The 16004-nt window shown below is 39.7% G+C and overlaps 1 protein-coding gene across 2 annotated transcripts in view; it reads left to right on the forward strand.

The window, feature by feature from the left end:
- The first annotated feature begins 4739 nt into the window (after positions 1-4739).
- The window catches only part of LOC109963320 (E3 SUMO-protein ligase PIAS1-like), a 53915-nt gene continuing 42650 nt past the window's right edge, over positions 4740-16004 (forward strand). For both annotated transcript variants that reach the window (XM_020605733.1, XM_020605732.1), the window contains exon 1: positions 4740-5542. In XM_020605733.1, the coding sequence (XP_020461389.1) occupies positions 5519-5542 (24 nt within the window). In that variant the 5' untranslated portion in view covers positions 4740-5518. The remainder of the gene's footprint in view (positions 5543-16004) is intronic.

Raw genomic sequence — 16004 nt, forward strand, 5'->3', positions numbered from 1 at the left:
GACCATGCAGCCCTGGGCTCAAACATGTAAAAACACCCATCTCTTGCATCACTTTGTGGAAATTTTGCACTTCTTTTTAATCATTTTACATCTGTAGTTTTTGTGTCTGTGTTTTTTGTTTGTCGTTTTGCATCTCACTGTGGTAATGTTGGTTTTTTGTTTATATTGTGTGTCTTTTTAGTGATTTTAACCTTTGTGTCTCTTTCTAATGGCTTTGCATCTCTGTGGTGAATTATTATTTCTTTGTAGTTATTTTGCATCTTATAGTGAGTTTGCATCTTTTAGCTGTTCATCTTGTTGTGTTGGCTTTGTGTCTCTCTCTTTTTATAGTCATTCTGGTGGTTTTACATCTTGTTGTAGTTGTTTTCTATCTCTTTGTAGTCATTTTATGTTTCTTTGTGGTTGTTCTACATTTCTTTTTGGGCCCAGAGGACATCCAACCCTTGGGCCCCTGAACCATGTGCCCAGAAACCAGTGATCCACCCACTGTGATACTGTAGGTGGAAAAAAGAAACCCGTTTCCTTAGCACGGTGACTTCAGGCATTTCTAAAACCATCCAAAGTTAAACTGTAAACGAAGTCTGTTGTGAGTTTGAGGACAGAAGATCTGAAAGCTGTTTACTGCTCACATTATAAATGATTTCATGCTAATTTCATAATTATGCAACTTTAAAGTTTAATGTACTTAAGGGGCTTGTTTCAAATGTGCCTTGTGTTTTTACATTGCTTGTACTTTATATCACACGCTCTTATTAAACTACACACATTTATTAGTACACGTTACCAAAACTTAATGATAGCTGTCCATCCATCCGTCTGTCCATCAGAGAGTTTGTCATGCTCCTCTCTCTTGCATAAGAAGCTAATAGGTGCAGCTGCTTTACCGGAATGTTTGATGCTTATATGACTTTTGCATTAATATGATAAAATACCTTTATTTGTTGCCACTGGTGGAGGAAGTACATAGTATAAGTAGAAGTAATAGTCAAGCATTTACAGTTTTACTGGGATAAAAGTAGAGCACCAGTGTGTGATATGTAATCATAACTGCTGGATCATTCTACCTGATGGATTAACACATAAACTGCATTTTAATGTTGTAGCTTGTTACTGAAAAGTAACAAGTGCAACAAATGTAATCAAGGAACAAAAATGCGATTTATGAATTCAGTATGTGATGTAGTAATGATGACGTAAGCTTCGTGTAAAAATGCACCAGTGTGTGATATGTAATCATAACTGCTGGATCATTCTACCTGATGGATTAACACATAAGCTGCGTTTTAATGTTGTAGCTTGTTGTTACTGAAAAGTAACAAGTACAACAAATGTAATCGAGGAACAACGATGCGATTTATAAACTCAGTATGTGATGTAGTAATGATGACGTAATGTAGGAGAAAATGAAACTATGCAAGTAAAGTACAAGTACCTCCAATCTGTACTTAAGAACAGTACTCTTACATCCTTTTTACCACTGAGATTAAACACTTGTTATCTGTACACTTCATCCATAAATGGTTTTTCAGTTGATTTTCTCAATACAATACATTGACATTCACTTTATTAGGTACACCTGAACAATTGTATGCAATTCAGTGCAACACATCTGCTTTAACATTTGTGTTAATGAAGCTCAAAATGTTTCAGCTTTTGGTGAAGTTGTCATAAATGCCTCATAAACACAGATGTTATTAAAGTGGAAGTGCTGTATTGAATTTCATATAATTCTACAGGTGTGCCTAATAAAGTGGCCGGTGAGGTTATATTATATTTATAGCTTGATAATCACAGTATAAAATTACATAAATTGCACTCTAAAATAGTATTTTAGCCATCTCTTTCACTCCTAGTATTGTTTTACACGTTCTTGGAGTAATCAGCTCAGTTTCAAATGTCTGTCTGCCGCTCTCAGGAGACCAAGCTGAGTGCATTTACACAAGCTTACATTAAAGCCAAACATTGTCATATCAAACATTTTAAAAGAAGAATGCTGTTGTATCTTCCTGTTGGACATATTGTCTGACAGAACTTGCAGTTTGTACTACTGATTAATGACTTGCTTGTATAAATATGTGTGGTCACAGACACCTGTCCCATCACCGACCATCAACAATACAACAGATGGCAGTGATACATAATGATATAATAAAACCTCTGTGATTCTCTATGTATGAAATAAGCAGCAGAACTAGTTTGTCAATAGATTCTTTGTATGAACCCTGAGGGAACAAGCATTTTCTGATAATGGATTTGGGCATAAAGCCTAATGTGGTGTCACAGTGAAATGTTGTTTAGTACGGAGGTATAAAACCATTGTACTGTCATTGCTTAGAAACAAATACAGGCTGAATTTTAGGACAAAACACTATGGAGGATTCAGTTCCTGTTATTCTGGGTAATTCTTCATTTGAAATGACAGGGTGCCACCTACTGGCTTTACCAGAACCAAATCCTTCACTGGGCTTTGGCTTTCTCAGTGGCAGTGTACTTTGTTTTAGACCTATTTTCTGATTGTACTTAAAACTGACCATTTATAGAAGGCAGTGACATCAAATTACTGCAAATAACTCCTTGTTTGAATCTCCAAGTGACAAATGACAAGTGGCCTTTTTTGTCCTCAGGGGTTTATAACTAGAAATGTAAAACCACTGTGGTCAGCACTTCTCACCACCGCTCCACCCTCCAACAATAAACATTATATTTATATTTTATTAATCATTTGAATGTTTTAGAGTTTCAGTTATTTTCTGAAAATTTGACTTCTTAACATTATAGTTCTTTTTTAAACTTTGGCACGTTCCCCAGAGCCACCACAGACATTACACAACTGTATTCACAGGCTCAAACTGACCTAGTTGTGTGAAGTTACCATAGAAAAAGAAATAAAAAATCTTTGGATGGAGCCAATCAAAATGGATTCAGTGCTCCTAAGAGTACAGACCCATTATGTGTGTGCTGATACAACATGTTCAATCGTGATCATCTCTAAGATTTGGTACGATGCACTAAATTCCACAGAACTTGAGTTTTGTTATGGAAATTCAGCTTTGAGAAAACTATTTTCATCAGAACCACAGCAGAAAGTTCAGCTCACCACAAATATTTAGATGATGTTAGTGTTTACCTGTAGTGAAATCAAAAGTATGAGGTAGCAGAGAATGAAAATACTCAAGTAAAGTACCCTTACCTCAAAACTGTACTTAAGTATAGTACTTGAGTAAATGTACTTCGTTACTTTCCACCACTGCTGACTGTTATACATCATCATGCTCAGTAAATGCAACAGCCATAGAACGTTATATATTGGCACCCTGAATTGCAACAAACTGAAACGGTTTCACTGCCAAAAAGCTGGACTAGCCCCTCTGCTAAATGGAGTTCTGTATTTCTGTGAATGAATATTTTGTAAATGTCACTGCACAGATACAGACACATACTGTTTAAAGCATGCACACAAAGAACTGCAACAACAAATTGAACATAAACTGACACTTTTTTAAAAATACATCATGTATTCACAGAGTAATAACTGCAGTTAACCTATATGACGTTGGCATTATTGGCACACGGTCCAGTAGTTTAAAATAAATAAATACAGGAGGGACTTCTAATTTGAGCATTATATTAGACTTGGTGCAGTGATGGAGTTCTTTTGTGTGTTCTTATTCTCATATCAGGTCTTGAAACTTATGGCAACGCAAGACAGTATACGTGTCGGTGGAGCACTCAGATAGAGAATGACTTCAGTGTAGCCATGAATACATCCCACAGTATTATAAACAGTAGAGCTGTAAATATATGTCTATATAAGGTAAACAACACTGGTTTTGTTTGCAGATGCAAACAGTGAGACGTGGAGAGGGGAAAGAGACAGAGTTGTCACAGTGTGTTATCTTAGCTTTCTGCATCTTGAATGGACTGAACACTGTTATGGAATTTGCATAGAACGTGTGTGAGTTAGGATGTGTGTGTCCTCCACAGTTTTCTGAGTCATAGGTGCTGCATGTATCCTGTAGCCATGAACAAAATGAGAGAGATGGACAGGAAGGAGCCAGTCCTGACAATACCTACTGCTGAGGTGGCTCACAACCAGTCTGTACAGGCCTGCTGCTCACTCGTGTCAGACACAGGTTTTCAAGTTTCCAGTGTCATTAAAAATGGCCACACAACAAACTGGCAACACCAAGCAATGAAATAGTTCTAACTTTAACTGAACAGCTTTAAATTTTGTTTAAAGTATACTATGCTGTTTTTTACTTCACTTATATTTTAAAAATGTGTGCTTATGCAAATCCAGCAGCTTATATTTTCTTGCATCTTTAGGCTCTAATGTGTTGCTTATAAAATAAACATGGAATATCACACACTGAATGAATGAATTAACGAATCATAGAATAAAAAAGTTAATTCCAATTGTACTTATATATTGCTTTTCTACACACTTAAGCACACTCAAAGTATTTTATAAATTCAGCCCATTCACCCCATTCACACCACTGGCAGCTTTGCCACACACATACACACTAGTGCTGATGGCCATCAGTAGCAACTTGAAGTACAGTGTCTTGCCCAAGGACACTTCAAATAAGGAAACACCTGCAGTGACATAATGCTATTGAATTTGAATTCCATTGCTCTGAGGAGCACAAATGAAATACAGTACCAGTAATTCAGGCACAGTGTGGATCAAAATTGCACATCAGTGTGTGTCAATGTGTACATTTGTCAGGCTAATACAATGCGGTATTTATGTGCATTATTGCAACCTGGATGGAGGAATAGATTTAAATCGCAGTTGATGAAGAATAATTTAACCCACATAGCAACCTGATCTGGACAGGAAGCTTCTTCAGATTGGCATTGCTTGACTTTAGTCAGTACTGGTTCACTAGAAACTTAATATGACCAGAGAATATGAGATGTGACACTGGCGGCATAGTTTTATTATGGCAAAACAAAATATTTGAGACATATTTGTAGATATTTGAGTCTGAGACAAAATTAGAATGTTTGGTTCACATTATTATAGCCAGAGAAGTGGTGTGGAATTACTTAATACACTTCAACTTTTAATATTTTAAAGACTACAAGGAGACAATGTTTTAGACACTGAGCAAAGTTAGGGGAAGAACTTGAGTGCTTATGGTCAACATTAAATGGGATAATTCTCTTCTTCATTCTAGAGGTCATGACACTAAATAGAAAGTAAAAAGTCAGAGTGAGTAGGAGTATATTAAGTATATTTGCTTCACAGTCCAAAATGTTAGTTTTTACAGGTTGTTAAATACGGGCCCTAATTCAAAGATCGGACCTGTTTTATTACTTTTCTACTCTACTTTGTTCTCTTGAGTCCTATTCTCACTTTGTAACGTTCTACAACATTCTGTGGCTGCTTTTTCCTTTCATCCACTGTGTTCCTGAACGTACCCCTGTTGCTGTGTGCGCGTTCACGCAGTGGGCTGCGCGTCCCAGTCATGTGACTACCCCTTATCACGCCTGCGCAAAGAAATACAAGATGGCGGAGAGTGCGGAACTGAAGGTAAGGCGCAGCCTGAAATCATTACAAATTTACTCGGTTGCAGAATGTTTGATTGTGAAGTCACACAGTGTTCCAATGATTTAAGCCTCGGCAGCTAAGATGTGGTCAGATTTGGTGTTTGTAGCTCACGCACAGTAGGAACTTTATTGAATGCGCCAGGACCAGAGCTTGCAGGAGCATGTTTATGTTGATATTGAGACGCTCTGGTTTGTCAGAGCGGACCGTTTTCTTCAGTATAGCCCCTCCTGGGAGGGCGGCATTCACTTTTTAACCTTCCTCCGCGCCTGGTTTAAACACGAAAAAAATGGGCAACTTCATTGCTTCATGATACCTGTCTGTTTGGTTTGTTGGGAGGTATTTTCAGATGAAATGACGCTAGCTCGTGAGCGCGTATCGCGCCGACAGCCTCCAGACTGTCAGACGGTTTGAATGTAACAGCAGCACCATGTGTGTTGGTTCATATTTAAAGACGAGGCACATGGACGGATTCCTGCTAATATGTTGATGATTTAAAAGTTGGTATCGATAGCACACGCCGTGTCCGAGCAGAGGCTGAGGCGGCTGTCTGCAACGTTACCTGTTGATACATGCGTAATAAAGGCATCGCTTCATGTAAAGGTGCACTTGCTGCTGCTTAAGGGTTCAGATGGTTCCCTTCAAGGATGCATTACAAACCGGGCAGAGTGGGTAAAATCCAGGGTTTCCACACCGCCAGGGACCCCCCAAATCCCAGGTTTACTCTATATCATTTGCTTCTGCATAATTTGATTAATCGCAAATTAAAGCACAGGGCTGGATTATCAACCGGCCAAAGTGTGCAACTGCACAGGAGTCCCAGCTTCATCCATCACTTGTTGGGCAGTTTAGTATCGAATCTTGCACCTCTAAACTCAATATCAACTAAGGTATGTCCTTCGTTGTTGGATGGTGCCTGTCTCAATCCACAGTTTTGAGACCTTGTATTACTTTTAAGTCATATTTCCTCATGTGGAGCATCTTCCTAAATAAAGATATGTTTAATGAAATTGCCACAAAATAAAACCTTGTTTCACCATAGGAGGTGTCGTACTCGGAGGGCAGTAGCTGGAAGGCCATTTGAGGCACTCATTCAACCTGCTAGGGGTCCATGGGTTGCAGGTTTATTTCGGAACTTATTGCTAGTTATTGATCAGAGTCTTGGGATATTTTGACTTCTCCCCAGTGTGTTTCCACTGATAGCCAGGATACTTGGGTCTCTACGTGCTCCTTTGTACTGGGTGCTGTTCAGCTCCACAGACTGTAATGAGCAGTTGTTTAGCATGCCAAATGTAGTCTTACTACTGTATAACCTATTAGAGAGTATAAGGATGCTGTATCTGTCAAATTAAGGTGTGAAATGAAGATTTATGCTCCACCCCCAACATCCACTTTTCCAGAGGTTTATTCTTTTATGGCTTACACCTGCCTGCCATAAAAAGTTTATTACTGGGGCTTCCCATGGGAATGGGACTGACCAACCCCCCCAGATCAAGGATCACACAGGATTTTATTAGGCTTTCCTTAGCAGTAGGACAGAGCAGCAGCTCCCAGACTTAGTTTGTTGTTGTCTAAATATTTTATAAATGTAAGGATTAATGTTTCTCTCTTAAATTAAACTATCAAGTGTAGGAAATGCAAGTGTTTCACCCCATAGGATACATTTAAGGAATGTTTTAGCCCTTTAAGGTTCAGTTTGATTAAAGTAAAAAAAAAAAAACAGGGTAATTAGAATTTTGGGAAAGGCGGTAGTTTCTCCTCACATACTTTGATTGTAAGGAAGTTCAGCCTAATAGAGCAGGGGGCATCCGTCTTTACAGGCTATGAGACACCTTCAAGAAATATTATGCCTTGAAAAATGCATGAAGACATGAAAATTACCAATCTGAAAACTACACCCTCTTGTAAAATACCATGAGGAGTGGGCACAGTTTGAGCACAGTAAAGGAGATATATGGCCCTGAATCATAACAAATGTTTAATATGGCATCAGAGATCTTGTGTAGAGTACAGAAACACATCACACAATAAATAAGCAGCAATAACAATTTGTCTCAACCTAGATAACACGAGAAAATGAGATATGGATTCATAGATACGATGCCGGCAATGACTGACTGAGCAGTCACATGACAAAAAATGTATTGATAAAATTATAACAAGCCTTTTTTAGTTAGCCGCTTTTATTCTATTTTATTCTATTCTATGAGGATTCAGGGCTGGGCGATATGGCCTATAAATAATATTGAGATATTTATATCGTGATACATGATATATATATCTTGATATTTTGAAATCTCCTATAAAGCACTCCATAAATGATTGACTTAATCCTTTGATGCATACAATCACCAGTATGATGATCAATCATACCAGTATGATGATTATAGTAGTCCCTGCAACAGACTCTATGTCTGTTAAACATTCTTTTATATTTTGTTTATATTAATTAGGGGTTTCTGTTGTAGCTGTTTTAATCGGATAGTCTCCTAACCATAGTGTTGGTGGTTTGATCCCTCGCTTCTCCGGTTTACATGTCAATGTGTCCTTGGTAAGACACTTAACACCAACTTGCTCCTGGTTATATCACCAGTGTGCGAGTGGGTGAATGGGCTAATAAAGTACTTTGAGTGTGCTTCCTTGCATAGAAAGGTGCTATATAAGTACAAGACCATTTGATTGTCTGAAAATATCAAATGAAACTGCTTTTTACAAGTGGATCTTTATTTACCTAAAATTAATTTAAAGAATAAGCTATTTTTTTTTCAGTTGAACTGCAAAATGTCTGAATCTGGCTGGATTCGGTTTGCAACAAACTACGGTGGCCCCGAGAGCTCGGCGTACTGTTACTGCAGAAATGACATGCAGATAGATAAAATGCAATAAGAAACCATTCTTCACCAGTTTCATAACACAACATACACACAGGATTTAGAAATTGGCTGCAGAAACACTGTCAGGTTGACAGCAGATGTCTAATGATCATGCAGGCAGATTGTTTTTAAAACTTGAGTTTTTCCACACCACTGATGGACAAGAGTCTCCATGGCAACATGTCCCTGTGCTGCATCTGTGTTCATCACTTTTTAGTGTCCCCTGGAAACATTTCAGTTGTTTTCTGTGCTATATGCAGCCTCCTTTTTTCATGTTTTTGGCTGTGTTGTGTTTTTCTAGATGCTAAGCATGTGCTGTCAAAGTAATGAGTGTTTTCTTATTTTGTATGTTTAGTCTATTTGCATGTGTTGTCTTAAGTTGCAGGACTTTGAGCTCTCTGAGCCACTGAAGCAAACCCCACCTTAAACCTTCACACAAACTATTTTTGGATTTCTAGAGTAGGACAAGGGCTCATTTTAAGACTTGCCAGGTTTTCAGGCAGCTGTTGAGACCTCTGACAGTTATCAGTGGATTGTGTTAAATTGTTTTGTTGCATTTAATGTATACAAGGAAAAAGTTGACTATGAGTCATAAAATTTTGCTAATGTATATTTCCTTTTCCATTGTACTGTGATACATTGTGTCATGGTTAATACTGATGCAGCAATGGATAAGTGCTCATAAAGACAGTACAGCTGGAGTAATCATAATGCCCTATCGCCCTTCCTGTCTCCTTTGTTATGTGAATGTACTCCTTAAGGATGTAAAAATATAAGAGCCCCAGTGTTCATCATCTACCAGTATCCAGCTCCAGTGACATCATTTTACTGCTGTTTGGCACATGAGATCAAAATGTGTGTTATTTTATTAATAAGTTTGTCTCTACCATCCATATGTACCATGTGGTGCTTTTGGCAGCTACCCATAAGAATGGAGAGCACTAAACTAGCTGTGATACTTAGCACTGGGATGACTGCTAATATGCAGCAGTAGTCCTTTTCAGACATGCACTGGAACCCTGAAATTTTCTTGACATTACTCAGGGGAGCTGTATGTGAGAACACAAATGTCTAAGTCAGTCGACCCGGATGTTAAGCAGACTTTACTCTGCCAGCGCTCTAGTCCAAAGTCCGCATAAGGTCTGAGTGAGCTGGAGTGAGGCCATGTGAGAATACAGCAGCTTATACTATGGAGTATTTACACGGAGCAAGTGGGCAAATTAATGACATTCTATCATGTGACTAGTGCGAAATGGCAAGAATACAAACGTTTGTTGGTAAAGGAAAAGGTCATTTACAATCAAGATGTCAACGAAAACATCTAACTGCAGACACGACGAGACTCTGGAACTTCTGTCATTAAGAGCTGGCGCCAGAATTGTCAGACAGATTAAAGGTACAGCGAGAGTCTCGTTGTTTATGACCAAATTACAAACTGGCTACATGCCCACCCCCACCCCATAAACCATAACTACCTCCTGTTGTGTGCTACATGTGTGAAAGGGCATAGTCTGGAGTTCATGTGTGAAAAAGGCTCCTGACAGTGTGAGACAGGACTCATCAGGCCAGCAGAGAGAAAGACAGAGAAAGCGAGAGATCAGAAGCTGTGGATGCACAGAATATTAGTGAAAGTGAAGGCATGTGAGTAAAACGGTGAAATGCTGAAACTACAAAGTTGCTGATTAATTTGCTGTTAATCAATGAACACTTCCAGCTGTGGTTATTGAATGTAGCCCAGGTGAAGTCTTCACATTGCTTGTTTGGCAGAGAACTGAACACAGACAAACACTGGCACCGACTGTTTGGGACCTGAGTCAACATCAGTACAACAGCACTTGTTACACTGCACTGATGTTTGCATTTGAATTGCACCTATATATGTACTGTACATAGGCACACTGCAACTCAGCATAAGTGCAGTATCTTTTTATTTTGTTGTCCCATAACTTATTGTTTTTCTAAGATTACAACAAAACTATCTATGTATCTATCTTTCTGTTAGGGCTGGACCTGGATATTTGTTTGTTAGGTAGGTAATTGGTTTTCAGTTTTATCATTCGAGCACCTACAACCTTGTCAGCAGAGCTCAGTGTAGAGATCATTCAGGTAACAGCATCTGCTGATTGTCGCTGTTTCTGGTTAAAATGACAACCAGCAGGGTGATACAAGCTGGTGCTAACTAACCTTAGCTCTGTGAGTTAAACTGATAACAGGACAAAATGAAAATGGCTGTTGTCAGGTTTATGACCTCACTGCGGCCGGTGGACAGACAACAGGCGGTGTCGGCTTCTCGCAGAAACCACTGAATAATTAGGGTAAACTGAGTACTAAGCAGCTCTCCACGTTCGGTACAACCCTACTATCTCTCTCTGACTGTCTCTTTTGTCAACAGTTCATAACATTCAGATGACTAGAAAAAAATCAATAAATCTTCACAGTGACAAGGTTAGAAGCTGGAAACTTTGGAGACTTGGTGATCATTTCAGCTGTAATACACTGTATGTTGGCTTGCTTTGCTGCAGGTTTTGTTCATTGTTGGCTTTATGTTGTTAGAGCTCCGTTGGTGCATACATGTGTGATGCAGCCACTTTAAACAAAAATCTGGTTGCCAGGCCCCCAAATGTGTCCTGTTGCATTGCATTTAGTTTCACAGGCATCCCGAACCAACTCAGCTTCTTTGAACTGTCTTCTCTCTTCTCTCTTCTCTGAAGCTGCTGCACCAGCAACCTGGCAATACAAATAACTGTTTGTGTGCTGGCGGCTTATAGGTGGAGACAGTTTATTTGTAGAGCCTTGTGGCTAGGTTAATCCCTAATGATACAGGTCCTCTTCTCTTCTCCCAGCGCTTCCTTTCAGCACCTGCCTATTTCTGTTCTTGTCATTGTCATAATCTCTGCAGTTAATATTTGGTTTAAAGGGAATTGCACATTCTCATGGAAGTTCCTGAAGTGAATGATAACTGTCCTCGTCTACTGGTGTATTTAAAGCTTACGAGCATGTGCAGATGTTGGCGTGTTTCAAGCTCATGCCAGGTGATTAAGAGTTAGTTTCTGTGGCATTTTATCACATCAACTCAGACTTGAAAATATAAAACTCAGATGTGTGGCAGTAGACGACTTACAGATGCTGTATATCTCGCCTGTAACAGATGTCAGAGGTGTTTAGCTTCCAGCCAGCTCAGACAATTGTAGAGGTTTTACTGCCTTATTCCTTGTTCGCTGTATTTAGTTTGGCTGCCAGATAAAGATAACAAGCATGCTTTGTCACACTGGGTGACATGATATATGTTCTGTATGTTGATTTCAGTCAAACCAGCTCTGTTCTTGTCAGATATTTTGCCCTATGCGAGCACATGTGCATACATCGCCTCTTGCGTGGCTTCAGTGAGATGGAGCTTTTCTTTACTCCTGTGGTGATTTTGTTACACAGTCCTGTTGCCATGGAAACATGTCACATTTGAGATGGACACGGGTAGGTTGCAGCTTGAAACTCAATTGTGTGTTTCCAACTGTGTGTGTGTGTGTGTGTGTGTGTGTGTGTGTGAGAGAGAGAGAGAGAATATACTGGCCACTGTCTTGGCAGATGTGAGGTTTTAAAAATACTGGAATACCAGAGAAAAGTCGGTGTAAATAACGACGGCTACTGTACGTGAATAAAAATGTCTTGTGAAAGGCCTGTCTTCATAAAGCATTTCCTTATCCTGCTGCAGGCTTTAGCAGTCTGCTGTGTTTGTCAGATCCTCCCCGTGATGTTCATAAATCTGTCCAGCCGAGACTGCAGCTTTGTTCAACTCGTGTGCAGAGTTTAGTTATACTGTCACTCTTGTCATTTGCAACTTATGATTCTCATAAGATTTGCAGCGGTGTGGCATGAGTTTTGTGTATGAATCACATCAAGATTAGCTACCATTTTCAAATAAATCTTGATCCTAAGTTTTATGCGCCACTACTTTGGTGGAAACTGTGTGCAAGTAAATAAGTGTGGAAATATTTTCTAATTTACAAATGAAGTCACTCAAGTAATGGCCTACCTTGACTTGCTGGTTATGTTAATAAAATCACTGGACGTGATTCTTGATACCTCCTTCCTTCCTTCAACCTCTGACGGAGTTGCAACTTTCTGACACTGGACTCTACATTCTGCCCCAGTCTTCAGATTTCATAATGCCATACACACAGTCAAGACATCCAGTGCCTGAAGCAGCAAAGCAACCCCAAAACATCAGTGAACCTCCTCCATGTTTTATTGTAGGGACTGTTCTTTTCTTTGAACGCTTCATTTTGTTTTATGAAAACAGTAAGTGAAAACAACCTCCATTTCAATCTCATCTGTCCACAAGACATTCTCTCAGAAGGACTGTCACTTCCTCAGGTAGGTTTTGGCAAACTCTAATCAGGGTGTTTTATGTTTCTGTGTCAGCAGTGGGTCCCCTTGGGTCTCCTACCATAACGTCCCTTGTCATTCAGCTGGTGACGAAGAGTGCGAGCTGACACCGTTGCACCCTGTGCCTGCAGGGCGGCTTGAATTTGTTCAGAAGTTGATTGAGGTTCTTTATCCACCATTGGAACAATCCTTTGCTGCAATCTGTCATCTGTTTTTCTCTTTCGCCCACGTCCAGGGAGATTAGCTACAGGGTCATTGGCTGTAAACTTCTTGACATTGTCCAGGCTTTTCCACCATTGTGGTTTTCATATCCTCAGACACTTCTTTGTTCTTCTTTCTTTTGTCCATGCTCAGTGTGGTCCACACAACACAAAGGCTCAGTCAACCTTTATCCATTTTAACTGGCTGCAAGTGTGATTTCTATATTTCCAGCACCTGTTGGTTGCCTAAGGTGAGAGTCATTACAAATTAAAAGAGCATCACATGCTTGAAAATACAACTATTTCTGACGATTTTGAAATGGTGTCAATAATTCTGTCCAGTCCATTTTTGGAGTCCGGTGTGGAATGGATCAGATTTAGCTTTTTTTTCCAGCCTTCTTCAACCTAAGCTGCATGTTATTGGACTGTGGGAGGAAGCTGGAGTACCCAGAGAGAACCCACACGGGCACAGGGAGAACATGCAAACTCCACACAGAAAGGCACCGGGTTGGCCCGGACTCGAACCCGGAACCTTCTTGCTGTGAGGTGACAAGGCTAACCACCACACCTGTGTGTGTGTGTGTGTGTGTGTATGTGTATGTGTATGTGTATATATTCCCCACTCACCCCCCACTTTAGGGCAGTCTTGTATTCCTTCCTTCAAGCTTGGGTCCTCTACCTGAGGCCTGGGAGCTTGAGGGTCCTACTCAGTATCTTAGCTGTTCCTAGCACTGCACTCTTCTGGACAGAGATCTCAGATGTTGTTCCTGGGATCTGTTGGAGCCACTCTCCCAGTTTGGGGGTCACAGCCCCCAATGTTCCTATTACCACGGGGACCACTTGTGCCTTCACCTTCCACATCTTTTCTAGCTCTTCTTTCAGCCCTTGGTATTTCTTGAGCTTCTCGTGTTCCTTATTCCTGATGTTGTTATCACTTGGGATTGCTACATCTATCACTATGGCCTTCTTCTTCTGTTTGTCCACCACTACTATGTCCGGTTGGAAGCTGTGTGTGTGTGTGTATGTATGTGTGTATATATGTGTGTGTGTGTGTGTGTGTGTGTGTGTGTGTATTAAAAAATACATGAAAATTACATTTAATATCAGGCTGTGCCATCAAATGAAAAGAAAGACACTTGCACTCCGCATATGCTCAGGTGTTTGTTTTACTTGGCAAATAGCTTCCTGTCTTCTGTCTGTTTAACGGCATATCACAACACCTGCAGCCCCTCAACCTTTTATCTGCGACTGCGAATCTCTGGGAGAATTAAGCCAGCTGGCAAAGATGTTTCTGTTGAGTCAGCTCGAAGGGTTAATGGCTAATAATAGAAGTAAGCCTGTGCCGTAGCCTTTCCACTGACCTGTAACCTGAGGGGCTGCAGCTCAAGACTCTTATTTACCAAACACTCATTCATTCTTTACGGAGCAGCCTGCTGTGAGCAGAACATCCCTCTGCATTTTGAATAAAACAGCTTTGTATGATTTGCTTGAAGGATCAGGTTAAATAAAAATGTTTTGATGATCCAGTTGGTCACTTCTTACCTGTGACTGATTCTGCATTCAGTACAACTCAGTGTTTATCAAAAATAAACACATTTCAGGAAACTAATCAGTTCCATGTGATATTTGTAGGGAACCGACCTTAGAGCAGCAGTAGATACCACTAATAGTTTTTTATATCATTTATTTGTCTGTCAGCTAGTTGATTATCAGTAAAATGTCAAAAATAATGACAAAATGAATCAGAACCCAGCATGTCTGTGTTAACACTGATTAATTCCATTAGATTATTTTGTTGTCTTAAACTGAAAAAGAAACTTCTCACAGAAAAATATTGCTCATACTTTAACGCTGGCATGGTGAATTTTTAAACAATGACGAGCCCTAACTGATATGGTTGCTCCCAGCATTTCTTGTCATGCCATGATGGAGGGATGGATGGGGGGATATGTACATGGATGAATGCTTAATTAATCCCAAATGAAATGATGGCATCCAGTAGTTTATTCGTTATAGGCAGTACAGTCTAGGGCTGTCCCATCTGGCAATTTTTATTTGATGGCAGTAATCGGTGAATATTCAAATATTTGCTTTGGGGATGGCGCTAACATTGTGTTGCAGCTAAATATACTTCTTTGCCCACTTGGCAGTACTTTTAGAAAACAAAACAAAAAGCTAATGAAAGTTATTAGGTAATACTTAATGTAACAGATGAACAGATCTTCATAACCCTTTGCTGGTTATGAAATGTGCTACATTTCCATTACTGATGTGAGATTGACTGATAGTTTTACCTATGAAGACGTCTCATTTTGTTGGAGTTGCTTGATCGACAAAGCACTCAGTTTGCTGTAATTATTCAGTGGTGTTAGAGACTGATGCCCATTTACCTCATAAATGATCTTCGGCTAACAGCAGGACAGCATGTTGGCCGTTTGCCCACCGGCTGCAGTGAGGTCGACTATCCAAATACTAAAATTGAAAACCGATTACCTACCCAATGAATGACTAGTTGGATATTTGGGTCCAGCCCTAATACAGTCCAGGGCAAACCAAACAACTGCTGCAATAACAACTAAGATGGTAAAAAGACAATAATGACTAATAACAATTGGACAAAAACTAAAATACTGCTAATAAAAATATCAATAAAAATGAGGACATGAGATAATATAATATGACAAGGTACACTAGTGATAAGCAGATGACACATGACAAATCAGATGCAAAAGATTTAATTGAAACATGTACAAAGGCAACACGCAAAAGGAGGTCGTGAAAATGTGTAGACTAAGGGCAGGGAAAGGCAGCGTCATTTGCAACTTATCAGACATATTCTTGATTAGAAGCAGATACTAATGCAGCTGTGTGTGGTGTTTTGTTTATAGCTTATATTATATAGTGGTCTAGCTCCTCTTCTTTCCTTTCTGAATGGCGAATGCAGATACCGCTGGAAATGGGAGTTATTTCTGTCACCCAGGTGCAGAATGT

The sequence above is a fragment of the Monopterus albus genome, unplaced genomic scaffold (genome assembly GCF_001952655.1).
Source record: "Monopterus albus unplaced genomic scaffold, M_albus_1.0 scaffold72.1, whole genome shotgun sequence".
NCBI lineage: Eukaryota > Metazoa > Chordata > Actinopteri > Synbranchiformes > Synbranchidae > Monopterus > Monopterus albus.